The sequence below is a fragment of the Bacillus rossius genome, chromosome 6, assembly GCF_032445375.1.
Source record: "Bacillus rossius redtenbacheri isolate Brsri chromosome 6, Brsri_v3, whole genome shotgun sequence".
In the NCBI taxonomy this organism is placed as follows: domain Eukaryota; kingdom Metazoa; phylum Arthropoda; class Insecta; order Phasmatodea; family Bacillidae; genus Bacillus; species Bacillus rossius.
The window spans coordinates 36943405-36963323 of NC_086334.1; the positions used below are offsets into that span (position 1 = coordinate 36943405).

General features: G+C 37.9%; 1 protein-coding gene across 14 annotated transcripts in view; it reads right to left on the reverse strand.

Moving 5' to 3' along the window:
- The window catches only part of LOC134533037 (piezo-type mechanosensitive ion channel component-like), a 171845-nt gene that overhangs the window by 100795 nt on the left and 51131 nt on the right, over positions 1–19919 (reverse strand). For 8 of the 14 annotated variants that reach the window (XM_063370202.1, XM_063370201.1, XM_063370199.1 and 5 more), the window contains exons 6-10: positions 16511–16667; positions 12973–13098; positions 10223–10270; positions 3485–3626; positions 2199–2572 (exon numbers count right to left, since the gene is read on the reverse strand). In XM_063370202.1, the coding sequence (XP_063226272.1) occupies positions 2199–2572; positions 3485–3626; positions 10223–10270; positions 12973–13098; positions 16511–16667 (847 nt within the window). Of the gene's footprint in view, positions 1–2198; positions 2573–3484; positions 3627–9841; positions 9900–10222; positions 10271–12972; positions 13099–16510; positions 16668–19919 lie in introns of those variants that run through there. The other 6 variants (XM_063370192.1, XM_063370195.1, XM_063370193.1 and 3 more) reach the window with 6 other exon arrangements.

The following is a 19919-nucleotide window of genomic DNA, read 5'->3' on the forward strand; positions in this document are numbered from 1 at the left end:
GAAAATACTTAAACTCTGCTGTGTAGACGGAAGATAATGAAGCGCTGTATCGTCACAACTGGTACTTGAGCGGAGGGAGGGAGGGAGGCAGGCAGTAACAGAGACGCGCGGAGGATTAGATGACTCACCGGTAGCAGCTGGGACGAGGAAGCGAAGGAAGTGGGAGGGGGAATGGCGACAACATTCTTTCTCTCTCTTTTATTTTACTAGCTGCGTTGGCTTTGTGTAGAGGGGGAGGTCTAAAAATAAACAAGAGACGTGCGAGCTTGCGCGCGCACGTGTGTGTGTGTGTGTGTGTGTGTGTGTGTGTGTGTGCATGCGCGCGCGCGCGAGAGAGACCAGGTTGCGTGTGTGTGTGTGTGTGTGTGTGTGAAAGAGAGGCCTTGTTGCTTGTGCGTATGTGTGGGGGGCTGGCCAGAAACGTCAACAATCACCTGGCAGTTAACGACTTCCACTCCTCCCTTCCCCACCCCCTTTTTTTTTTTCCGTGTATAGCGCGCATCCTTATTTTTTTCCCTTACTTGAGGGGAAAAAAGGGCGCGCTATACACGAGTATATACGGTATTAGTTTAAAAACTGAATATAGCCTAATTAAAAGGCAATACATTATTTAAAGGATTCTGGCAATGAAAAACTTTGATTTAATACAATTCTTTGGATGTACAACATTGTAGTTTTGCAGTGCTTGTAATGGGAAAAACTTCAAGAATGTAAAATAAAAATGAAACCATATACAGTACACACAGAGAATAAGCCAAAATAAGCTGGGACTAGTCTACACCACTCATCAGAAAGTACACCCAATTAAAAAGAAACTAAAGAAATCAGCATTTTCTGTCAGTAATAACAATATTATAAATCAACAAAGTATTGAATAAAATAATAAATGGATACCTTTACTTAAAAAATAAACTGATTAACCACAAAACCCACTTGCAAACCAACAACCCTCACAGCAAAACACCAGCCAAATACATCTGCCCTTAGGTGCGTGTCAGAGAAGCCCTTACCTGTCATTGGCTGTGCCAGAAAGAGAGTCAAGCACATAAATAACCCTACTGTTTTCCAGTCAGTGTCCGATATCAGTATATTTGTCCCTGATGACTGGAACAGGTGTCATTTCCGGACATGTTGCAACTGTTTTGTCATGGATGCCTGCTGTGTTCGTCTGTGCTGTCATCATTGTGTTGTACATAATAACTGTTTAGTATCGTCATTGGGTTTGTCTATTCACTGTGATGTCCAAAGTTGTTTTTCTGCATTTACAGTTTTTGTTGAAACTGTGTTGTCATTGTTAGCCCACTGTGTTCATCAGTGCTGTTATTTTTTCATGACTAATTCCTTCCACAGAGTTTTCTATACTGTCTGATGTTTAAAGTTTGACAACACATGATTCAGGGTTGTTCTTGGTGGATTTATGGTTTCATTTTTATTTTGCAATCTTGAGGATTTTTCCATGACAAATTGTGCAGTACTGCAATGGCATATGTCCAAAAAAAATTGTATTAATTCAAAAGGCAATCGCTGATAGTCAATGAACCAGAAATTTTTATAAGATCAAGATAATTTATATGAACCAGAGTTCTATGTACATTAGGTACATATTAATACAATCCTTACTGGTGGGATGGGCAATGTGCCAACTATGAGAAATTTAAAACTTTTAAAACACTTTGGAATCTCTTTTTTTTTTTAATCATGAATAATTTCCAACCTACCTGTCTTAACCCATTTCCATCCACTCACTTTAATGTTAGACATATCATGGAATCCATAAACTTTTTTATATATTACTATTATTAAAGTTATTTTCTATTTTCATTATATTTCTATTCTTTAAATAAAATTTTAAAAATAGTTTAAGTTTCATGATAATATATCTTTGTTATAACAATACTAGCTACTCTGAGGGGTTATTTTCATTCTAAAGGGATTTTTTCAAGTTTTTCGGGCAGATTAGCCATTTTGCGTACCAGTACGCCTATGGTGTTATCGGCCAGAAAAACAGCTGCGTACTAGTACGCTTGTAGATGCAAATGGGTTAATATGTTTTCGAATAAAACCCCATGAAAGACAGGCTATTTTTAAGCGTGAGTACATGCAATTCTGCAAAAGGAATTTTAAAAAAAAATGTTCATCCTGGCTACGCTCTCTGTAATCAGCCGTGTGTCGTCCGGTAATCCCGCTGTGTCGTCTACCTTGGCCACGAGCGGGGCGACGGGCAGGCGCAGGCACTTGACCAGGCCGATCTGGCGCAGGTTGACCCCGGGCAGCTCCCCGGGCAGCTCCCGCTCCGTCAGGTCCATGCCGTAGACGTACTGGGCCAGCAGCAGGCCGCAGGCGTACAGCACCAGGAAGGGGGAGGAGCGCAGCATGCTGCGACGCTGGTTGGGGACCACCCACAGCACACTGGCCCACAGCAGCAGCGTGAACGTCAGCCAGCTGTGGTAGGTGATGCTCCAGGCCATCATGGTGATGCTGGTGGCCACGTAGGAGGAGCGGGCCAGCCACTGGCCCAGGGCCACGGCGCAGTCCACCAGCTTCTCGCAGCTGCTCTGCCGCTGGTCCTCGTCTACCGCGCACACACGCACAGGTTGCCGTGAATCATAAGCAAGTGAACAGCGGCAATCAACATAAACATCTCAATATTTTTACTTACGACACGACACAGTGAAAGAACGTTTTCCGGCAGTTCTAGCACCACTGCCGTGCGGGATTAGCAAATTCCGCCAGATTACCGAACTGCTTTTTTTGGCTTCAACAGGAATGCCAAAGAATAATCAACAAAGATTACAATGGTATTTAAAGCTGTTCTATGTTAAGAAAAAAAAAAATGTACCAATGTGAAATGTGTCCCATTACAAAATAAGGAACAACTGTGCTAAAATAAAAACCAACAGAAAAGATAAACTCTTTGAGTTAACTATAAATGCTACCGTGCAGTAATGCAACCAGGTGGCCAAGGTCATCAGTAAGAGCCCACACCTGTCAGATTACAGAATGTGCCGGAAAAAAAAGTACCGGATTAAAGAATATACTATACTAACTTAAAAAATAAATCAAACCCTAATTATTTCTGAAGTGAAACTTCTTTGGGCGCGATGAAAGTAAAATTTGAAGGCAGAATTTTAATGCAACGTTTCCGTGAAACACTGTTGCGAAACTTTTCTGATGCGAAAAGGACAGAGAAATAGGTACTTATTCAGGCGTCTCAGTCACTGTAAGTGAATAATAGGTTTTCCCAAATAGAGAAGTATTAAAAAATACAACTCAATAGCATTATTGCCAAAAAGTTTAAAAAATTACATAAATACAGAATGAAAGTAAATAGCAGAAATTTTTTCTAACTTTTTTTTAGAAAAGCCACCCAGCCATTTGAAAAAGGCTACAAAAAGAGACATGTTTGTGTAGAAGAGGTAAAGGCTGACGGACAGAAAACCTAGCAAGAAGAGGAGCAGACGTGCACAGAGTAACACGGGCAAACCTTTTGTACCAAGAGTTCTCATCTGAATGTCGTCATAGCCGTCGTTGATGGTGACGCTGCCGTGGGCATCCTGCTGCAAGCTGCCTGGGGAACGGGGGGCCTCCGCCGCGAATCTCCTGGGAGGCGTCACGGCCCCCATCAGCTGCGAACAAGCATGACCGTGCAACGCCCCCCCGCCTGTTACAGTCTGCTCACACATCTGTCTTCATGCGACTACGCCTATCACTCGATTAAACCCACATCAATCACTGTTGTTTCTACCCAAGGGTCTCATCAGTTATACTCTCAAGTTTTGCAGCATATTTTTATGCATGATTTCAACAACCTGACAAATTAGAGAATGCATGAAAATTTTAAACATAAATAAATCTATACTTTGTAGTGTAAGAACTATCCATGGAGAGTTTTTTTAAGAGGAAATAAATGTTTCACTATAACAAAACTAAAAAAAAAAAATTGAACATTGCTAAACCAACAGTCCAACTGTATACATAATGTTCAGTAGCAGCTGCTTTGCCCAGTTATAAAACATTTTTTTTTTAAATCCTTTTTTCAAAATCTGAATTACTTACACCCCATCCATTATCATGATTTAATTGAAGCCTAAAAACATATTTAGTTACTAAAACCTTTAGGCAATTTCCATCTTGAATAGCACAGTACTAGTTGGAAAAACTAAACTGAAGTAAAATAATAAAATGATTTAACAGTAACAAAAAAATATATAATTTCAGAAGAGGGTAACAAAAACATATATTTAATTTTACAGTTAAAAATGCTATGGAAAAAAAACAAAATTATTTAATTTTTTTTTTAATAATTGATGGAAATTAAGAAAATTTACGAGTCTTAGTTAAATTGTATAGGCCTCTACAAATTTCTATGGCATAATTAGCAAAAAAAAAAAAGTAGTACACATTGTGAGTTTGAAACATGCAACATGGTGAACTAACACCACTCATGCGCACCACCCAACCTTCTATTAGCCAAGTATACTTAACCATGCTGCAAGTTAGTAGGAAGCCTTCATGCTTACCGTCAGACAGACAGCACTGCCTGCATGCAACATATGTAGGTAAGTAGAATTAGTCACAAGTTTAAAAAAAAGACAGGCCTCCTTCACACAGACTACTAAAAAAAAACACACACAATTTAATACGAAATACTTCAGATTGGATAAAAAAAACTTCTCTCTATAGGTCCCCAACTGTGTCTTCTCATCCCAGCTTCGTGCTTACAAGACAAACACGAAGCTATGCAATCACTGCAGGAGACACTTGGCGGTGGCACATTCCTGCACCACAATACAATCAGTACTGATACCTACTTAAAATTACCCACAATAAACTTAAAACCAATATGTATTGCATACAAAAAGTTATGAGAAAATACTCAAAAGAAAATTTTAAATCTACATACACATGTGAGAAAACAATGAGGTAGGATTCCAGACACAAAAAAGAGAGGCTTGGCTTTCTGTGCATCCCGTCTCAAAGAATGTCAATTAAGCTTAGTGCTCTCAGCAAGCTGACAGTCACGTCACATGGTTCCAATCTCTTGTATGTGTATACAAAAGCCAATCTGTATTTTGGCAACAGAAATACAGGACATAGCTGCCACAACTGATGAGAAACGCTATGGCAGTTTTTGTGGTAAAGCCACATACTTAAATATTTAATAACAATTTTTAAATATTAAATAGCAAATGTGTGCCACTACATGGTTTCCACACATAAACTTAAGGCAAAACACGATAGTTTTACCTAATGTATGACATCACCACAATACAGGAGTACAGAATTGAGGAGCCCTGAATACGGATTATTCCTGATTTTTTCTTATTTACATTTGAAAGTTTAATAACTTCTAAACTCAGAGCAAAATCCATTTTGTTTACATGTTAATCCAACCAGGAAAAATGCATCTGAAGAGAATATAGTATTGTGCAAGAAATGGACACCCACGTAATTTGTGGAAGTAACATCAGTGAAATTGTTTATAAATAAGTCTAACCTTAATATCTAATTGTTTGCCTCGTGAATCACTTTAGTTCTGTAATTTTGGAGGTGCAATGGCTTAGATTAATTGTACTGATAAGCCGTATGATGAACGACCTTTGTGCAAAATTGTTTCAACAAGGAAACAGAAACCAGCATTTAGCATGCTTGAAAATGGCTTGCTACGTATTACAATTAACGATGGAAATATAAAAATGTGTGTATACCGAAGGAGAATAAATCATATTTTCAATTCAAGCTACAAAACATTAAAAAGCATTTTAATCGCACAGGTTTGTAATATGGATATGTATTTACACATAGGCCCAAAATTTGTATTGAGCACATACATACTAGAGCTTAATGCAAAGTCAAATTCATGATTTTAAATTTTAAAAAAAATGAATAAATGTAATTCATTATGAATTTCAATCGTTAAAAAGGAGCCTAAAGTATTTTGCTCTACAACATGAAAAGATACAGAATATATTGTGGAATCAATTTGTATGAGCTGAGTGACAAACGAGCTTCGGAAGTTAGCGGCTTGGCTGCAGCACACAAGCCATAAACTACATATCCCTTATAAATGTTATTGTACTTATCTCTGTTTTTTCCGTTTACTTTACTAAAACATTAACCAAATTTTCTAAGAAAATTTTTTAACTAAAGTTACAAAAGCAGAAATTCATCGGTAGTAACGGATGGAATCACAACAAGATAACCTAAAGACCTACCATAAAAATTAATTAAGAAACAAATTATAAGTACAATATTTTAACATCACAAACATAATTAAGTATTGCTTTTGAAATGAGTATACAAAAACGTGTGATTTTATACATTGACCTACCTTTCCTTTCAGTTAAGTACAGTTGAAGTTTTGTTATTCAATATATAAGTCACTGCCCAAATGTGTATCTTACAAGAAGAGTATTAAAATATCATGCTTTTAATCAAAGAATACACAGACAATCAATTTTTACTGCTTAGTAAAACTTCACTGCGAACAATACGTCTGCATACTCCCATCCCTAAAACAATGGTTTAACCAGCAAATACTATAATGTCAAGTACTTGCAGCTGCCGTTTTCAATGTTTATAGTGACGTTCAGAAATTTTAAGTTTCACCTAATAGATTAAAAACTCATGTATGCATGGAAATAAAAATATTTCAGGCTGACATAAGCTAGGAAAAATTTTGTTTTCTAGGTATCATCCCTGTTATATGTTAGGTTGATGCAACAAATGATAGGCTGGCTTTAAATGTCAACTACATACACTTTAATAAACTGAAGATGTATCTAACACAGAATTAAGATGATACTGGTTAAATTTCATGATTCCTTACACTATCATAATGATTATGACAAATATGCATTTTATAAAAACCACAGCACTCAACCAATCAGAAAGTTAAAAAGTGGAAAATGTGAACAGAAACAACTACAATTCAAAGGATCTGACTTGGAAAATATATGAATGATACAATTAAATACTTTTTACTATCACACGCATGTCTACAGCTGCTCAAACAAAGCAGGCTGTGAACATAACAATGTACTGTTGCCCTTAATATTTCATGAACAAAACACATAAGGGTGCATCACAAGGAGTAATAAAATGTTTAATATATATGGTTGGCGAATTATGGATTGCGCACATAGTAGCAACCCACCAGACTCTCAAATAATACCCAACAAACACCAAATCTCAAAAAGTACAATATCAAGTTCTAGTGATGTTTGCTGACCCCAAAACTCTTGTTTACTGACTACAATGATCCCCTCCTAAGGCAGCTTTACCAGCAAAGTGCAGGAAGAACATGCAGTATTGTGCTGTCGACACCCCACACCCAAAAATTAACAGTGCTTCCACATACAACATTCTAGGTGGCTGAAAATACATCAATCAGCCCAACAGAACCGTCTTAAATTAAAATATTCCTGTTTATAAAATTTTCCTGCTTAATTGGCTACCTATTTTGAGTACTGAAACATTTTTTTAGCATTTAAATGTATCCATTTCTATAAATTAGAAACTTGTGTGTTCCTTCCATATTTTCAACACAAGTTTCCACCATACGTTTTTATTTTAAGGAAGAACAAAATGTTTATATGGTGAGAAGAGGGTGACTTGGTATGTGGTGATGTGTGGTGGTGTATGTGGTGTGTGGTGGTTGTATGTGTATCTTCATGTTGCATGTGTGTTGCACGTGTGTTGCATTTGTGTAGCATTCATGTTGCATTATGTGCCGCATATGTTATGTATGTGTAATGTGGTTGATGTATGGAATGACATGTGTGATTTACTGATGTTATGTAAAATAAGTAGGAAATTAGCATTGTAAATGAGATGTGTTGCAGTGAGCAAATATGAGGGTTGTAAATAAAGTAATGGCAACATACCAGGAAAAAAAAACTTTAATGAATGTACAAGCAAACAAACATTTCATTTCTTCAATATAATCACCAGCACAGTCTTGTACCTCTTGCATGATGTCAGGAAGCCATAGGATGCCACTGGCAAGGTGTTGTTTGTTGATGTCAGTGACAGAGGGTCCTACTGTTTGGATCACAGAAGGTACGTAAGAAAATCAGATGCCTCGAAGGGGTTCTTTCAACTTAGGAAAGAGGTCGTAGTCACAAGGACACATGTCAGGTGTGTATGGAGGGTGTTCCAACACCTCACAAGACCACCATCGCTAAAGATCATTTACAACTTGTGCAACATGACTAGCATTGTCATGCAACACAATATGTTAGGTTGTCCCGCAATAAACGTGGAAGTTTGCACCGTATAGCTTGGTGCAGATGGTGCTGTAGAAATCGACAATAGTAGACTGCGTTGACAGTTTCTCCTTGAGGCACAGCATGCGTAAGAATGACATCCTCGTAGTCGTATGCCACAATCAGCATTACCTTTACCCGATTGGGTTTCTGACGTGGCGAACCTGGGAGATGCCATTCATTGGATTGATGCTTTAATTCAGGCTCGCAGGCTCAAGGCCACGTCTCATAAATGGCGAAAATATGCTTCAGAAATGTCTCTCCATCATTGCGGTATCTGTCGAGGTGGCTACCAGCCAGTGTATACCGGTGCCATTTCTGTACATCAGTGAGTCAATGTGAAACCCAGAGGGATGCAATTTCCCTCATGTTACATCTTTCCTTCAGTATGTGCCACACCGTTTGACGACTGAGCCCAACTACAGCAGATATTTACTGGACAGTCCATTGACAGTCTACGGAAAGAAGACCACTCACGATGTGAACGTGATGATGCGGAATGGAAGGCTGACCTATGCGGTACAAACCTGCAGTCTCAGTACAACCTGCACGAAACACTTTGATCCATCGTGCAACCATCCTTTAAGGTAACAAATTCGCACCACAGGCTTCAAATAATCCTTCATAACCTTGCAATGAATTTTTGCCATGGGCAACCTTGATTTTAATACATGTCTGCTGATCACTTTTTTGTAAACATGCTTTAGAGCAGTAGAAACAACTATGTCCACTTCAATGCCACGCAGAAAACACGCCTTCTACTTGATCGACATTTGTATGTACTGTACACATCAACAAAAATGCCAACTCACTGCTCCAATATCCTGTTTACCCATACCCGATGTTCTGCGACTTTCTGGGCTACGTTGCCACTACTTTATTTATAAGCCTCGTATGTGGATTGTAAGTGTGTTTGAATGTGACCATACATTAATGTGTTTATGTTGACGCGCGACGTGCCGCGCACGTCCTAGGTTGCCCCTGGCAACCAGCTGGGTGCGCGCACACACTCCACCCAGTGGCCGCCACCCCTCGCCTACCCCTCTCTCGCCATGCCAGCCGAGTACACGCGCACTCTCCCCCCTTCCCCTCTCGCTCCTCCTCCGATCACAGCCACCCCACCTACTCCTCTCCCACCAGGCCAGCGCTGTGCGCACGGCCTTACTGCCGCCTGGAATTCCTGGAAGCGCCCGCGATTCCTGGAAACCCAGCCCTCCCTACGTCACGCCCCGGCCCTCAGGAGGGGTATAAATGGCCGGCCCTTGGCCGTTAGGAAAAAAAACTAGGGAAGCTGGGAGCCACTTTCAGGGCATCCCAAAGTGGGGGAAAACCTTACCTACCCCTCTTAGGAACCACCATTCAGAGAGTACTCGCGCCAGTCAGCCCATACCTTCCTATCCAGGCAGGAACTGAGGATTGACACTTAAGGCCATTCTGGAAGAGCCAGGTGCCACGCGACAATGTATATGAGTATATGTATGTTATTAAACATGATGGTGTGTACTTGTGTGTGGGTTGTTAAAAATTTAAAATAATAGCCAAATATTTAAAATAAATTATCATAATTTTCACACCTATTAGTCAGTTCCTTCTTGTCTGACTGCAGCATCCTCTTTTCAACATTCATGTATGCTGGAAACAATGAATCCATGCATGTTTTAGTAGCTCTAACACAATACAAAGCAACTTATAATATATTGTATGATTATTAAATTACAGTTACTTGAAGTGATAAACTGTCTTCTCCAAAACCCATGCCCAAATAATAAAAAAAAAATGTTTCCTGTAATATGTACATGATGCAATCAGTTCCGCAAAAGCCCACAATTCCAACCTTGCTTAGTGCCGATTCCAACGTACACAACCATTTATTGTTTCTCTCTGCACATTGTAACTAACAAAATGAATGGCATAAACTACGTAAAATAATAAAGTAGTAATTGTGTGATACGTACATGAGTAGTCTCGGAGTTGCTATAGGATTCCCATTCCCTACTACCAACCTAAAAAAACCACGAGAAAAAAACTGAGTTAACAAGCCAGGCTGGCTATGTACAGCATAGAGAGTACTAGCACTACAACACACAACACAGACACACCTAACACAACATATAAGACAGGTAGCGAACGTACAACACACGCAGGCTCAACAGCAACATGCTTGGAAACAAAAGCTTATAGTGTAACTGCAACACAAAAGCAAAAATTGTAATATGCTCAATGTCTTAAAAGGTATGTTTGAAATCTATTTTTCTTGATCACCTTTACCCATAGCTGCACCCAAGCATGACTACCTATACTCAAGAATCATGATCATAATCACATAACAGCCAGAATACTTCAGTATACTAGTTAAAACATAAAAATTATTCTGGTGATGTTTCTTTATGTCTAAAAAGTTTATAACGAACATCAATGTAATCAATTTTCGCCATTTCCATTTTCTTAAAAAAAAAAAAAAAAAAAAAAACTGGAATTGAACTGCTTTGATAATATGTTTTTAATTTTAGATACTATGCTACCATTATTTTAAACAAAAATATATATATATATTAATTTCTATATATATAATATTTAACATAATTACATGTACATAAATATTATGTATCAAATTCAAATACACTATATATATATATATATATATATATATATATATATATATATATAAAAATCATATTCAAATACATAACAAATGACACAAATTATTTACTTCATAGTGTCAAATACAACAAGTTAAACACCTATAACAACTATTGTACTGCAGTAGCAGCTTGTGAATTCAAAACAAGAGTGTTTACATTTTCTACTGTCAAAGTAAAAAAAAAAAAAAATGAAAAATTACTTGTACATACCTAAAACAACATTGCAGTTACTATTGAGTATACCTAAGAAATGAATTGAACCAAAATGACAATATTTAGCCTGAATATTGCAAGCTATCAGATATTGTCAAGCACAAAACAGCTGTTAGCCAATAGCTGATATAGTAATCCTGAATACTCACACATATTCTATCTGGATAAAAATTTGGATTATAAAAGCATAATAATGTGCAATAAATTAATTAAGTTTATTAAAAAGTACATTTAAGATTATAAAACAGTATCGATAATTTTCTGAGAAAATTTTTTTTTTTATTACATACAACCAGTTGAATAATTTTTATAATAAAAAGGATTTCCAATTTACATGTCATCTGCTCCAAATATGATAAAAGTCACAGACCAGATGATTTTTTAAGGTTTTTTTTTTTATATAAATTATTTGGGCAGAATTCAATGGCAGCTTCATGTAACTAACTTTGCATGGCATTTTCACCTTATTTTTAAATAGAAATTTGTGTTACGGTTGTACTATATTCATGAGTTAAAAGTTAAAAACAATATACAACATACCTTTACAACAGATGAGTACAAAGGTCAAAATAACATATGTAAATTGTTCGATGCATGGCAGAACACACACCCGCTCATATTCTGCAAAGCACATGCAGGATATCTTACTATGGTATTATCTATAGTTATAATTCTACCAACAGAAACATGAAGCTCAGAACATGAATTCTACAGGCGACATGTGACAAGAGCACACTTTGAACTGTGCTCCTTCACAATAATAAAACTTCCACAAAAGATTATCACATGTGCAGACAGACCTGAAAGAATAAAATAAAACCAGTGTGCACATCGAAGTGATGCAACATTGTAGCTTTAAGTCATATCCGTCATAAAGAAAAATATAATTGGAAACAAAATGGCATCACAAGTAAATAAACAAAACACAATAACACACATTTTCTTTTTCAAATGCAAGGTGTTCGCAACCATTTGTGCTATTCCATACCTGGCACTACTGCCGTATTTGGGCCACTTTCAACTTTGCTGGTATCTCTCTTTATTAGGAACACTGAGAATGTAATTTTGTTATCGTGACCCTGTGTTCTTAATCAAAGGGGATGATGTTTTTATTTTCATCAGTTGCACCTCTTAACTCAAGAAAACACTGTTCGTAAATTTGATGTTTTATCTCAAGTAGATTTTGTGCATTTCGAAATAAACCCGAAGAAATCTTGATTTTTCAAGGGTGAACACATCACTTAATATTCACGATGGTTGAATGTCAGTTTATGCTATGATTACTCATTTCGCATAAGGAATCACAACCCTGCTTAATTTTTTCAAGGTGTTCATAATCACCAATATTATTCAGTAAATGAATATACTATCTGAATTCAAAAACCATAAATCTTACCAGACACTGTGTTTTAATTTAATAAAAAAATGCTTTCACCTTGCAAGTGCCTTTAGAGTGCAAAAGATCACTGTAAATAAGCATACCCAATGCTCTGTTGCCACAGAATGCCAGCCACCGCAAAAATATAAATTCAAGTTTGATCCCCGAGGATTCCATTCCATGGTTTCGCAACAGAGCATCGACGATAGATCGTCTGTAAATGGCCTCGAGATGTTGAACAGCTCGTAGGTTTCAAAAAAAAATAAAAATAGGTAAAATGAAAACAATGTGGGTGCTCGAGACACTCATGCACACTGCAAGTTTGCTGCCACAAAAGACTGATGACGAAATTCTTTCACGTGGAAAAAAAAAAAATATGCCTGTAAAACAGAGAAAGCTCACGGGAGACGAGGTGCTTGCTACGGCTACACATGCACGCGACAGGCCGGAGGGGGAGGGACCGGCTACATACACGCACGCGACGCGTGGCGGACCGCCAGCGGCTGGTACGGCGCTGAGACAAGCGCTGCGACAGCTGGCGCGAGAGCGGCACTCGTCGGCTGGCTGCCTTCTGCAGCCTCCGAGCCGTGCTGGCCACCTGCAAGCCATGCTGGTCGGGTAGTCCACCTCGTCACCTCGTCATCACCATACAGTGCGGGCCAAACGTCTTGCGTGACGGCGCTTGAGTGAGGGGCACGAGGGGTAAGAAGGGAAAGGGAATACGCATCAGCGAGATGCAGCCGAGGTGGTTTAAAAATATCTTTTTGAGTATGGCATTTCACTTAAAGAGTGCTATATACCCTTTCTAAATATGTTGAGCATGTAGTGCTCACCGAAGAGATATTTAGATACATGCACCAGCATCAATAGTATGGTTGATGTTATTAGAACAGTTGATGTGTAACCGAGCAGTGCCGAGTATGCGCTGTTTCGTTCCCAAAGGGGTCCGTCTACTATTCGACTCTACCAGTCTGTTTCATCTAACTATGGAGTACGACATTTGGGTCAAAATTAACACTAATACTAGGAATGTGTTGATTCACACTAAAAGCTGATTCTGATTGAAACTGCCAAACAGGAAATTCACCAGTTCTCATTCCAATTTATTGTGTTAATGTAGAAATATGTCAGAAATTGGTCCAATTTAACTAATTTTTTCACAAATGAAAGTTTAACAAACTTTAAAAAAATGCAAAAGTGAGTATTTACTGCCCTGTGATGCTGTTTACATGGCTATTATTACATGCAGTACAAATTTTGTTGATTGCATATTTGTGGAACTGATAGGTCAAATTTGAGATTTAAAAATAAATTATTTCTCCTGCAGCTGGGGAGGGATAATTTGCCACATAAACATGTACACTCATGGGTTATGACAAATATTTGCAAAAATTAGAATAAATTTCATTGATTACCAAATCTTATAAATTCCAGATTCTGTGAAAATTGGCAGATTCTTATCTCTTGCCGATTTATTGGGCACATCCCTAATGGATACAGACAGCGTGCCTAGGCTGCCCAGTAGAAAAATTCTGGCTCACCATTGAATGCGTTATTTATTATTTTTCAATATAATTTCACAAAATGTATTATGGTGGATGGCAGTTTGCACATTGTAGAAGTCACTTAGTATGTTGAAATTTAATTCAGTACGTGTTTGAGGTTTCATTACTAGTAGAGTTGAATACGTTCTGCATAAAATTTATACTTAACAAACAATAATTAAAATAAAAAAACAATTACCTGTTGGAGTACCAACAACTACACATATTATTGTTTGCACTTGCTGATTTTGAAAGTATAGCTGGCGAATCATAAGCCAATGATAGCACGGTGCGCAGAAGGCAACAGTCCGTCTGCATATATGGTCACCACCACGCCAGTCATTGCAGGCACAAAGCAAGCGTCATTCCAAAACACTTAACACATCGGCTGTTCTGAAATATTCCTTTATCGTTACAATTGAATACAGCTAACACCAAAGTATGCTTTGTGTTTTGTCAAAATACTCTAATTTTAAACGAGAAGTGTATAAAGTTGAATAACCATGGACAATCGCATGAAAGATGTCGCCTACAGCCCAGTCACATTACTGATCACAAGGTGTTTCACCTTTCCCCAGCCCCCATGTGCTCGCACCTGCCACAGTTCCCGAGCCACTTGGCCCCAACTGACATAACTACCCAAGCTTGTTGGAGACAGCGATGCCTGCAGAACGAGTGGGGGGGGAGGAGTTAGTGACGGCCGTGCACTAAATTGGCCGCATACACTGTCATAACTAAAGAATTTCCAAGTAGCAGATAACAGCATCTCCACATTGGCTGCCACCAGCAGGATGCCAAGATCATGTTTCAATCACTGGGTGCTGCACAAAAGCAGGTCGAGAATATTAGGTGGGGGAAACTATGCATTTAAAACCTGAGATAGTGACAATTATAGTAGTGAATACAGAATATATTTTATACAAATGCGGAGAGAGGATTACAGATGCAACATAAATATCATAAATTATGATTCAAATTGAAATGTAAAGCTAAACCAATAAAAGTGAGATGCAAGTTTTGCCAATAACTGTCAAACTTTCTAGAGGCTAACAAAAGTGCTTCTTTTGCATTCTGTGCATAATTGTTATGTTTAAGATGGTGCATCAGCTAATATTAATATTTTCTTCTGGCCGTAACAAAGAAAATGCCTACAGTTCTGTAGCATTGAAGAGCTTTACTATTTCATGTAATTCCACCGCTACACTTGGGCATTACAGGAAAACAAGCACTCGGTACTCAGCAGAATTTAATGAAGCTTACGGACATTAGCCAAACTGCAAACACATTTACATACCAATAGCATTGAAATGAGGCACAAAAAATGTTCTGCCAGTTACACAGTCACTCAGGGATAATCGTCATCTTCATCATCCATCTCTTACAAACTTCATCACCACCTGACAGAAAGCAATGACAGGAAATATCTTCCGCCTGATGAAGAGGCAAGGGGACAGAATGAATGACAACACCCAGATTTTAGCGTGGCCCATTGCTTCCACTACTTCTCCAACATACCTGTGCATGGTCAATCAAAACCTCAGACCTCATACCTATATATACTTAAACAAACAATAACATTTACCCAATATTAAGTTAATGTTGGACTCTACCTATCCACATCCAAATAAAATCTTAATACTGATACATAGTGATACCAACTAGATTTTTACACAGTGTTTTAATCTGTAGCCATTCAAAATAAATCCACACTAAAACCAATTACCACCCATTTTAAAATACTTCCAATTTTCTCAGAATTTTCACCTAAAGACAATAACTTTTTTATTTCACCTCAAGCCTCTGCAGTAAACACTGGATAAGACAAATACAGAAAAGGCAGACATGAAGACAAGACAAGACAAGAAGCAATGTGCAGGAGATGAGAGAGTCATTAGAACCACACACCTCACAACATGGCAATGTTATTACTGACATAAAAAACACAATCTGCCTGCAGCTATGCCCAACACAGCACAAACCACCACAGACACAAAGTTCCAAGTTTTACTAAACACACAATTAGTACACAAAAAGCAGAGAAGAATGGTTCCAACCACCATAAATTAACTGATCACTGTTCACAATCGAATAATGCATAAAGTGTTTGTAACATTTGATTAATAATATGCAAATATAAGAAAGATAGAACATTTTAAACAATATCATGTTATATTACGGCAACAGAGTGGATGTCCAACCACAAAGCACGACTAACTGTGCGAGGCTATTAAGGGTTCTACAAACATAGAAAACAGTGATCACATTATCAGCCTATCTCTCTAAAGCTGTAATGAATAGTAGACTATTGCTCGTTGCTTAAGTTTACAAATAATTTCTAGCCAGATGCCAGGATTCTCTAATACAGCAAGATGCAAGAAAATTTAATGAGCACACAAAGTCACTTTTGGTTAGCGTGCAGAGCGCTGGAGGCAAGAGAGGACCGGCGCGGGCGGGAGGTGTACTCACGCGAGGCTTGAGCAGGGCACGGGACTGCAACGCCAGCAGGTAGAACAGCAGCAGCAGCACGGCAGGGTTGGCGTACGAGTCCCAGTCTGCATCCGCAAACAACTCCTGCTGCGGCTGGGAGCAGTTCCTCGTAACGAGCACCGTCAGCCCCAAGTACCTGCGAGACGTCAATCAGCTGGCACTCACATACATACCTATACACATGCACACTCACACAAGCATGCATTCACACACAAGCACACACACACGAACATGCACATACAAAGCCAAAGATAGAAAGTGACAACGTAAAGAAAAAATAAATTAATATAAATTAAAGAGAAAAGAAATATTTGAAAAGAGAAGGTTAAAGATGAAATTATTAAGAGAGGTTTTGTTACTTACCGTTAATTACAGTTTTTTCAGCTTTTTATCCAAATCCACGGAATGTCTTAAGGCTCTGTCTCACAAGTAATTTTAATTATTTAAATTTTTTCGTCATTACTATTTTTAAGGGCTATTTCTTAAATTTTAAATCCATATATCCCTTATAATTGTTTGTTCTGCCACAAATAATTTAAACAGATATTCACTTAGTGTAGTGAAGAGTTAAAATATTACAAACTGCCATGAAATAGAAGAACTGAAGGAAAAACTAAAAACAATTAACATGCATGAGACAAGCCTTTAAGGGGATTGGTGCACCAGCATCGTATTAAAAAAAACAATATATTTGTTAATGATTCAGCTACTAGAGAAGATTTGAACCATTCTGGTGTAAAATTATTTTTTTAATTTTTTTATTTTAATTAAGTTATTGCTGATTTTCGGGATTTTTTTTAAATTCAAGCTTTATTAATAAACTATAAAGAATTCAGTGGTAAAACTTTCGCAGATAAATTTTCAGACACGGGAGATATGACTGTGACCATTATTTTATCTGTAATTATTATTAATTTAACGTATTTACAATTTGAATTTTAATAAATGAGCTGCTACGAAATTGCGTGATATTCATTTGCGAATTTAATAACATTCGCGTTTTCATTTGTAATTCAAACGCCGATATATCTGTCGGCTGAATGATTGACTTTATTTTAGTCTTTAGCTTATTGCAGTCGGACCTAAAGTAAAAACGTAGCTGTAGAAGTTTGAGCAGCGTGCAAGCTCGGATACGAGAAATTATGGAGCGCGCTGGACAGTAGTGACACCTTGCGACAGTTTCCCGAACTGTTTGCAGCCAGTGTTTTCTCTCGTTCCCACCCTGCCTCAGCTGTCTGCTGTTTACGAAGGGGAGACGGGATTTCGCGCGAAACTGATATGAAGGTCAACGTACTCATTTTCAGTAGATAAGAGAACGTGTTTGGTCTAGCTCGGCGTATAATTGAATGGTTATTCTCTGTTATTATTTAACACAGTGATTTAGCTAGATGTTTTTTGTTGTAAGCGTGAGATTTATTCAGGAATAAAATGCCGAAGAAACCTCCACCAAGCATAGTACACAAAAGAACAAAACTATCGAAAGCCATTAGAGCACTTAGAAAAAAGAATAAAGAAAGATAAGAGATTATTTTATTATAGCTTTTTTACCATACATTTATTTTTCAGAGTTGCGTATGTACAACGCGATGGACGCGATGCGACAACATAAAGATGTGTAAAATTGTAAACATGCTTTTTTTTTCTAGCAATGCGTGAACCATTCATAAACTATACTCAACATGTATCCGTATGATTACGTTTGAATTTTTTTTATGACAGGCATCAATGTTAACAAGTTTATTAAGCCACAATATACTTTTTTTCAGAAAAATAAGTGTAGCAGAAAACACTCAACATAGTCTCACACAAAATCAGTTTACATGAATGCAGTTTTAAGAAGTAAGCTACGTAAATAATAGTTAAACATTATTTAATATATGCTGGTAACGTTTCCAAAGTATCAGCTTCGCCTTCATTCACGAACAATATTCGTGGCCTTATTTATTTATTTTGCTGGCGTTTCGTTGGTGACTGTTAGGACTGCAAAATTAGTAAACATTTTTCACCCTATCCTGAGTTAAATCTAAGTGTGCGCGGTTAGATGAGGACCAGATGTGTATCATGCTTACGCCTTTACACTCTACTCAGGGGTGCCCACAAGGGGGGGGTAACGACGCAGACTGCGTCATTAAAATTTCAGGGGGGGGGGGGGGTGGTTAAAAGACGAGAAAAATGTATATATTATTTACATAATTATAGCTTCTAATGTGAAAATACGATTCTGGTGCTTTGATAAATGAAAGGGATCTTGTAAATCAAATTGGCAACCCCGCACTTTCCTCAACAAAAGCAGTTTGGCATCTGTCGGTTCAGGATGGAAATATTACCTGATATTACCAAAATTATTATTAGAAAATCAGTTTTAATTAATGCAAAATGTGATAAAATATAATACTAAAAAAGTATAATATTATAAAATAATTGAGTAAATCATTTAGAACATGGCATAAAAAAATTCGGGGGGGGGGCATAATTAGTTTAGGGGGGGTGAGTCATAGTGTTTGGGGGGGGGGCACCTCTGCTCTACTCATGCGGGTATTAACCATGCGCGTAAGGGCGTGTTGCCAATGACCTGTACGATAGTCAATCCTCTACGGACTCGAAAAATGTCACCTGCTCATTGGCTACTTGACTTGTGACAACTGTTTGTTATAATGCCTGTGATTCATCGTTGATTTTGTTGAGGAGTTTTCAGGGATTCAGAGCCTCCCATTTAACTGTGGCCGAATTGAAGAAGCAGTACAAATGTTACATGCTTGAATTCATAGCGAATGGAAACCACAAATATTTACTGATGTAGTGGTTGGTAAAAAAAAATATTATTCGTATCGCGTCCATCGCTTCGCGCCATGGTGGCTCCTATATTATATGGATTTACAAAATATAACGATTCATTTACGACACTTAAGATAAGGTGTGTAGGATTTTAAGAATTCACTTGAATTAATATTTAAGAACATATTTCAGGATAACTTGTGAAGACGCTCGTACAGACGGCACCGGTTGTGATGACTCATTGTTAGGGACACCTGTATTTCGAGAATACATTTCGTGTCAAGGTATTTCACAAAATACTGTAGCTTTTCTCTTGTGGTTATTGGCTGAGAGCGGTGAGAGGTGTCGTCCCGCTCTTGACGAGGCCAATGAGAATGTGGTCACAGTACTGCTGCACCCTCACAATTTGCCTTTCCTCTTATAAAAAGCTACAGTATTTTGTGAAATACCTTGACACGAAATGTATTCGCGAAATACAGGTGTCCCTACTCATTGTTACCAGAGCAGGGGCCATCTCGTGTACACGAAGTGGCATGCGAAACCTCAACACAACTCGAAAATCAGTGAGTGTTACATTGAAATGTGTCCGCTACAAATGTTCAGGAATTATAAT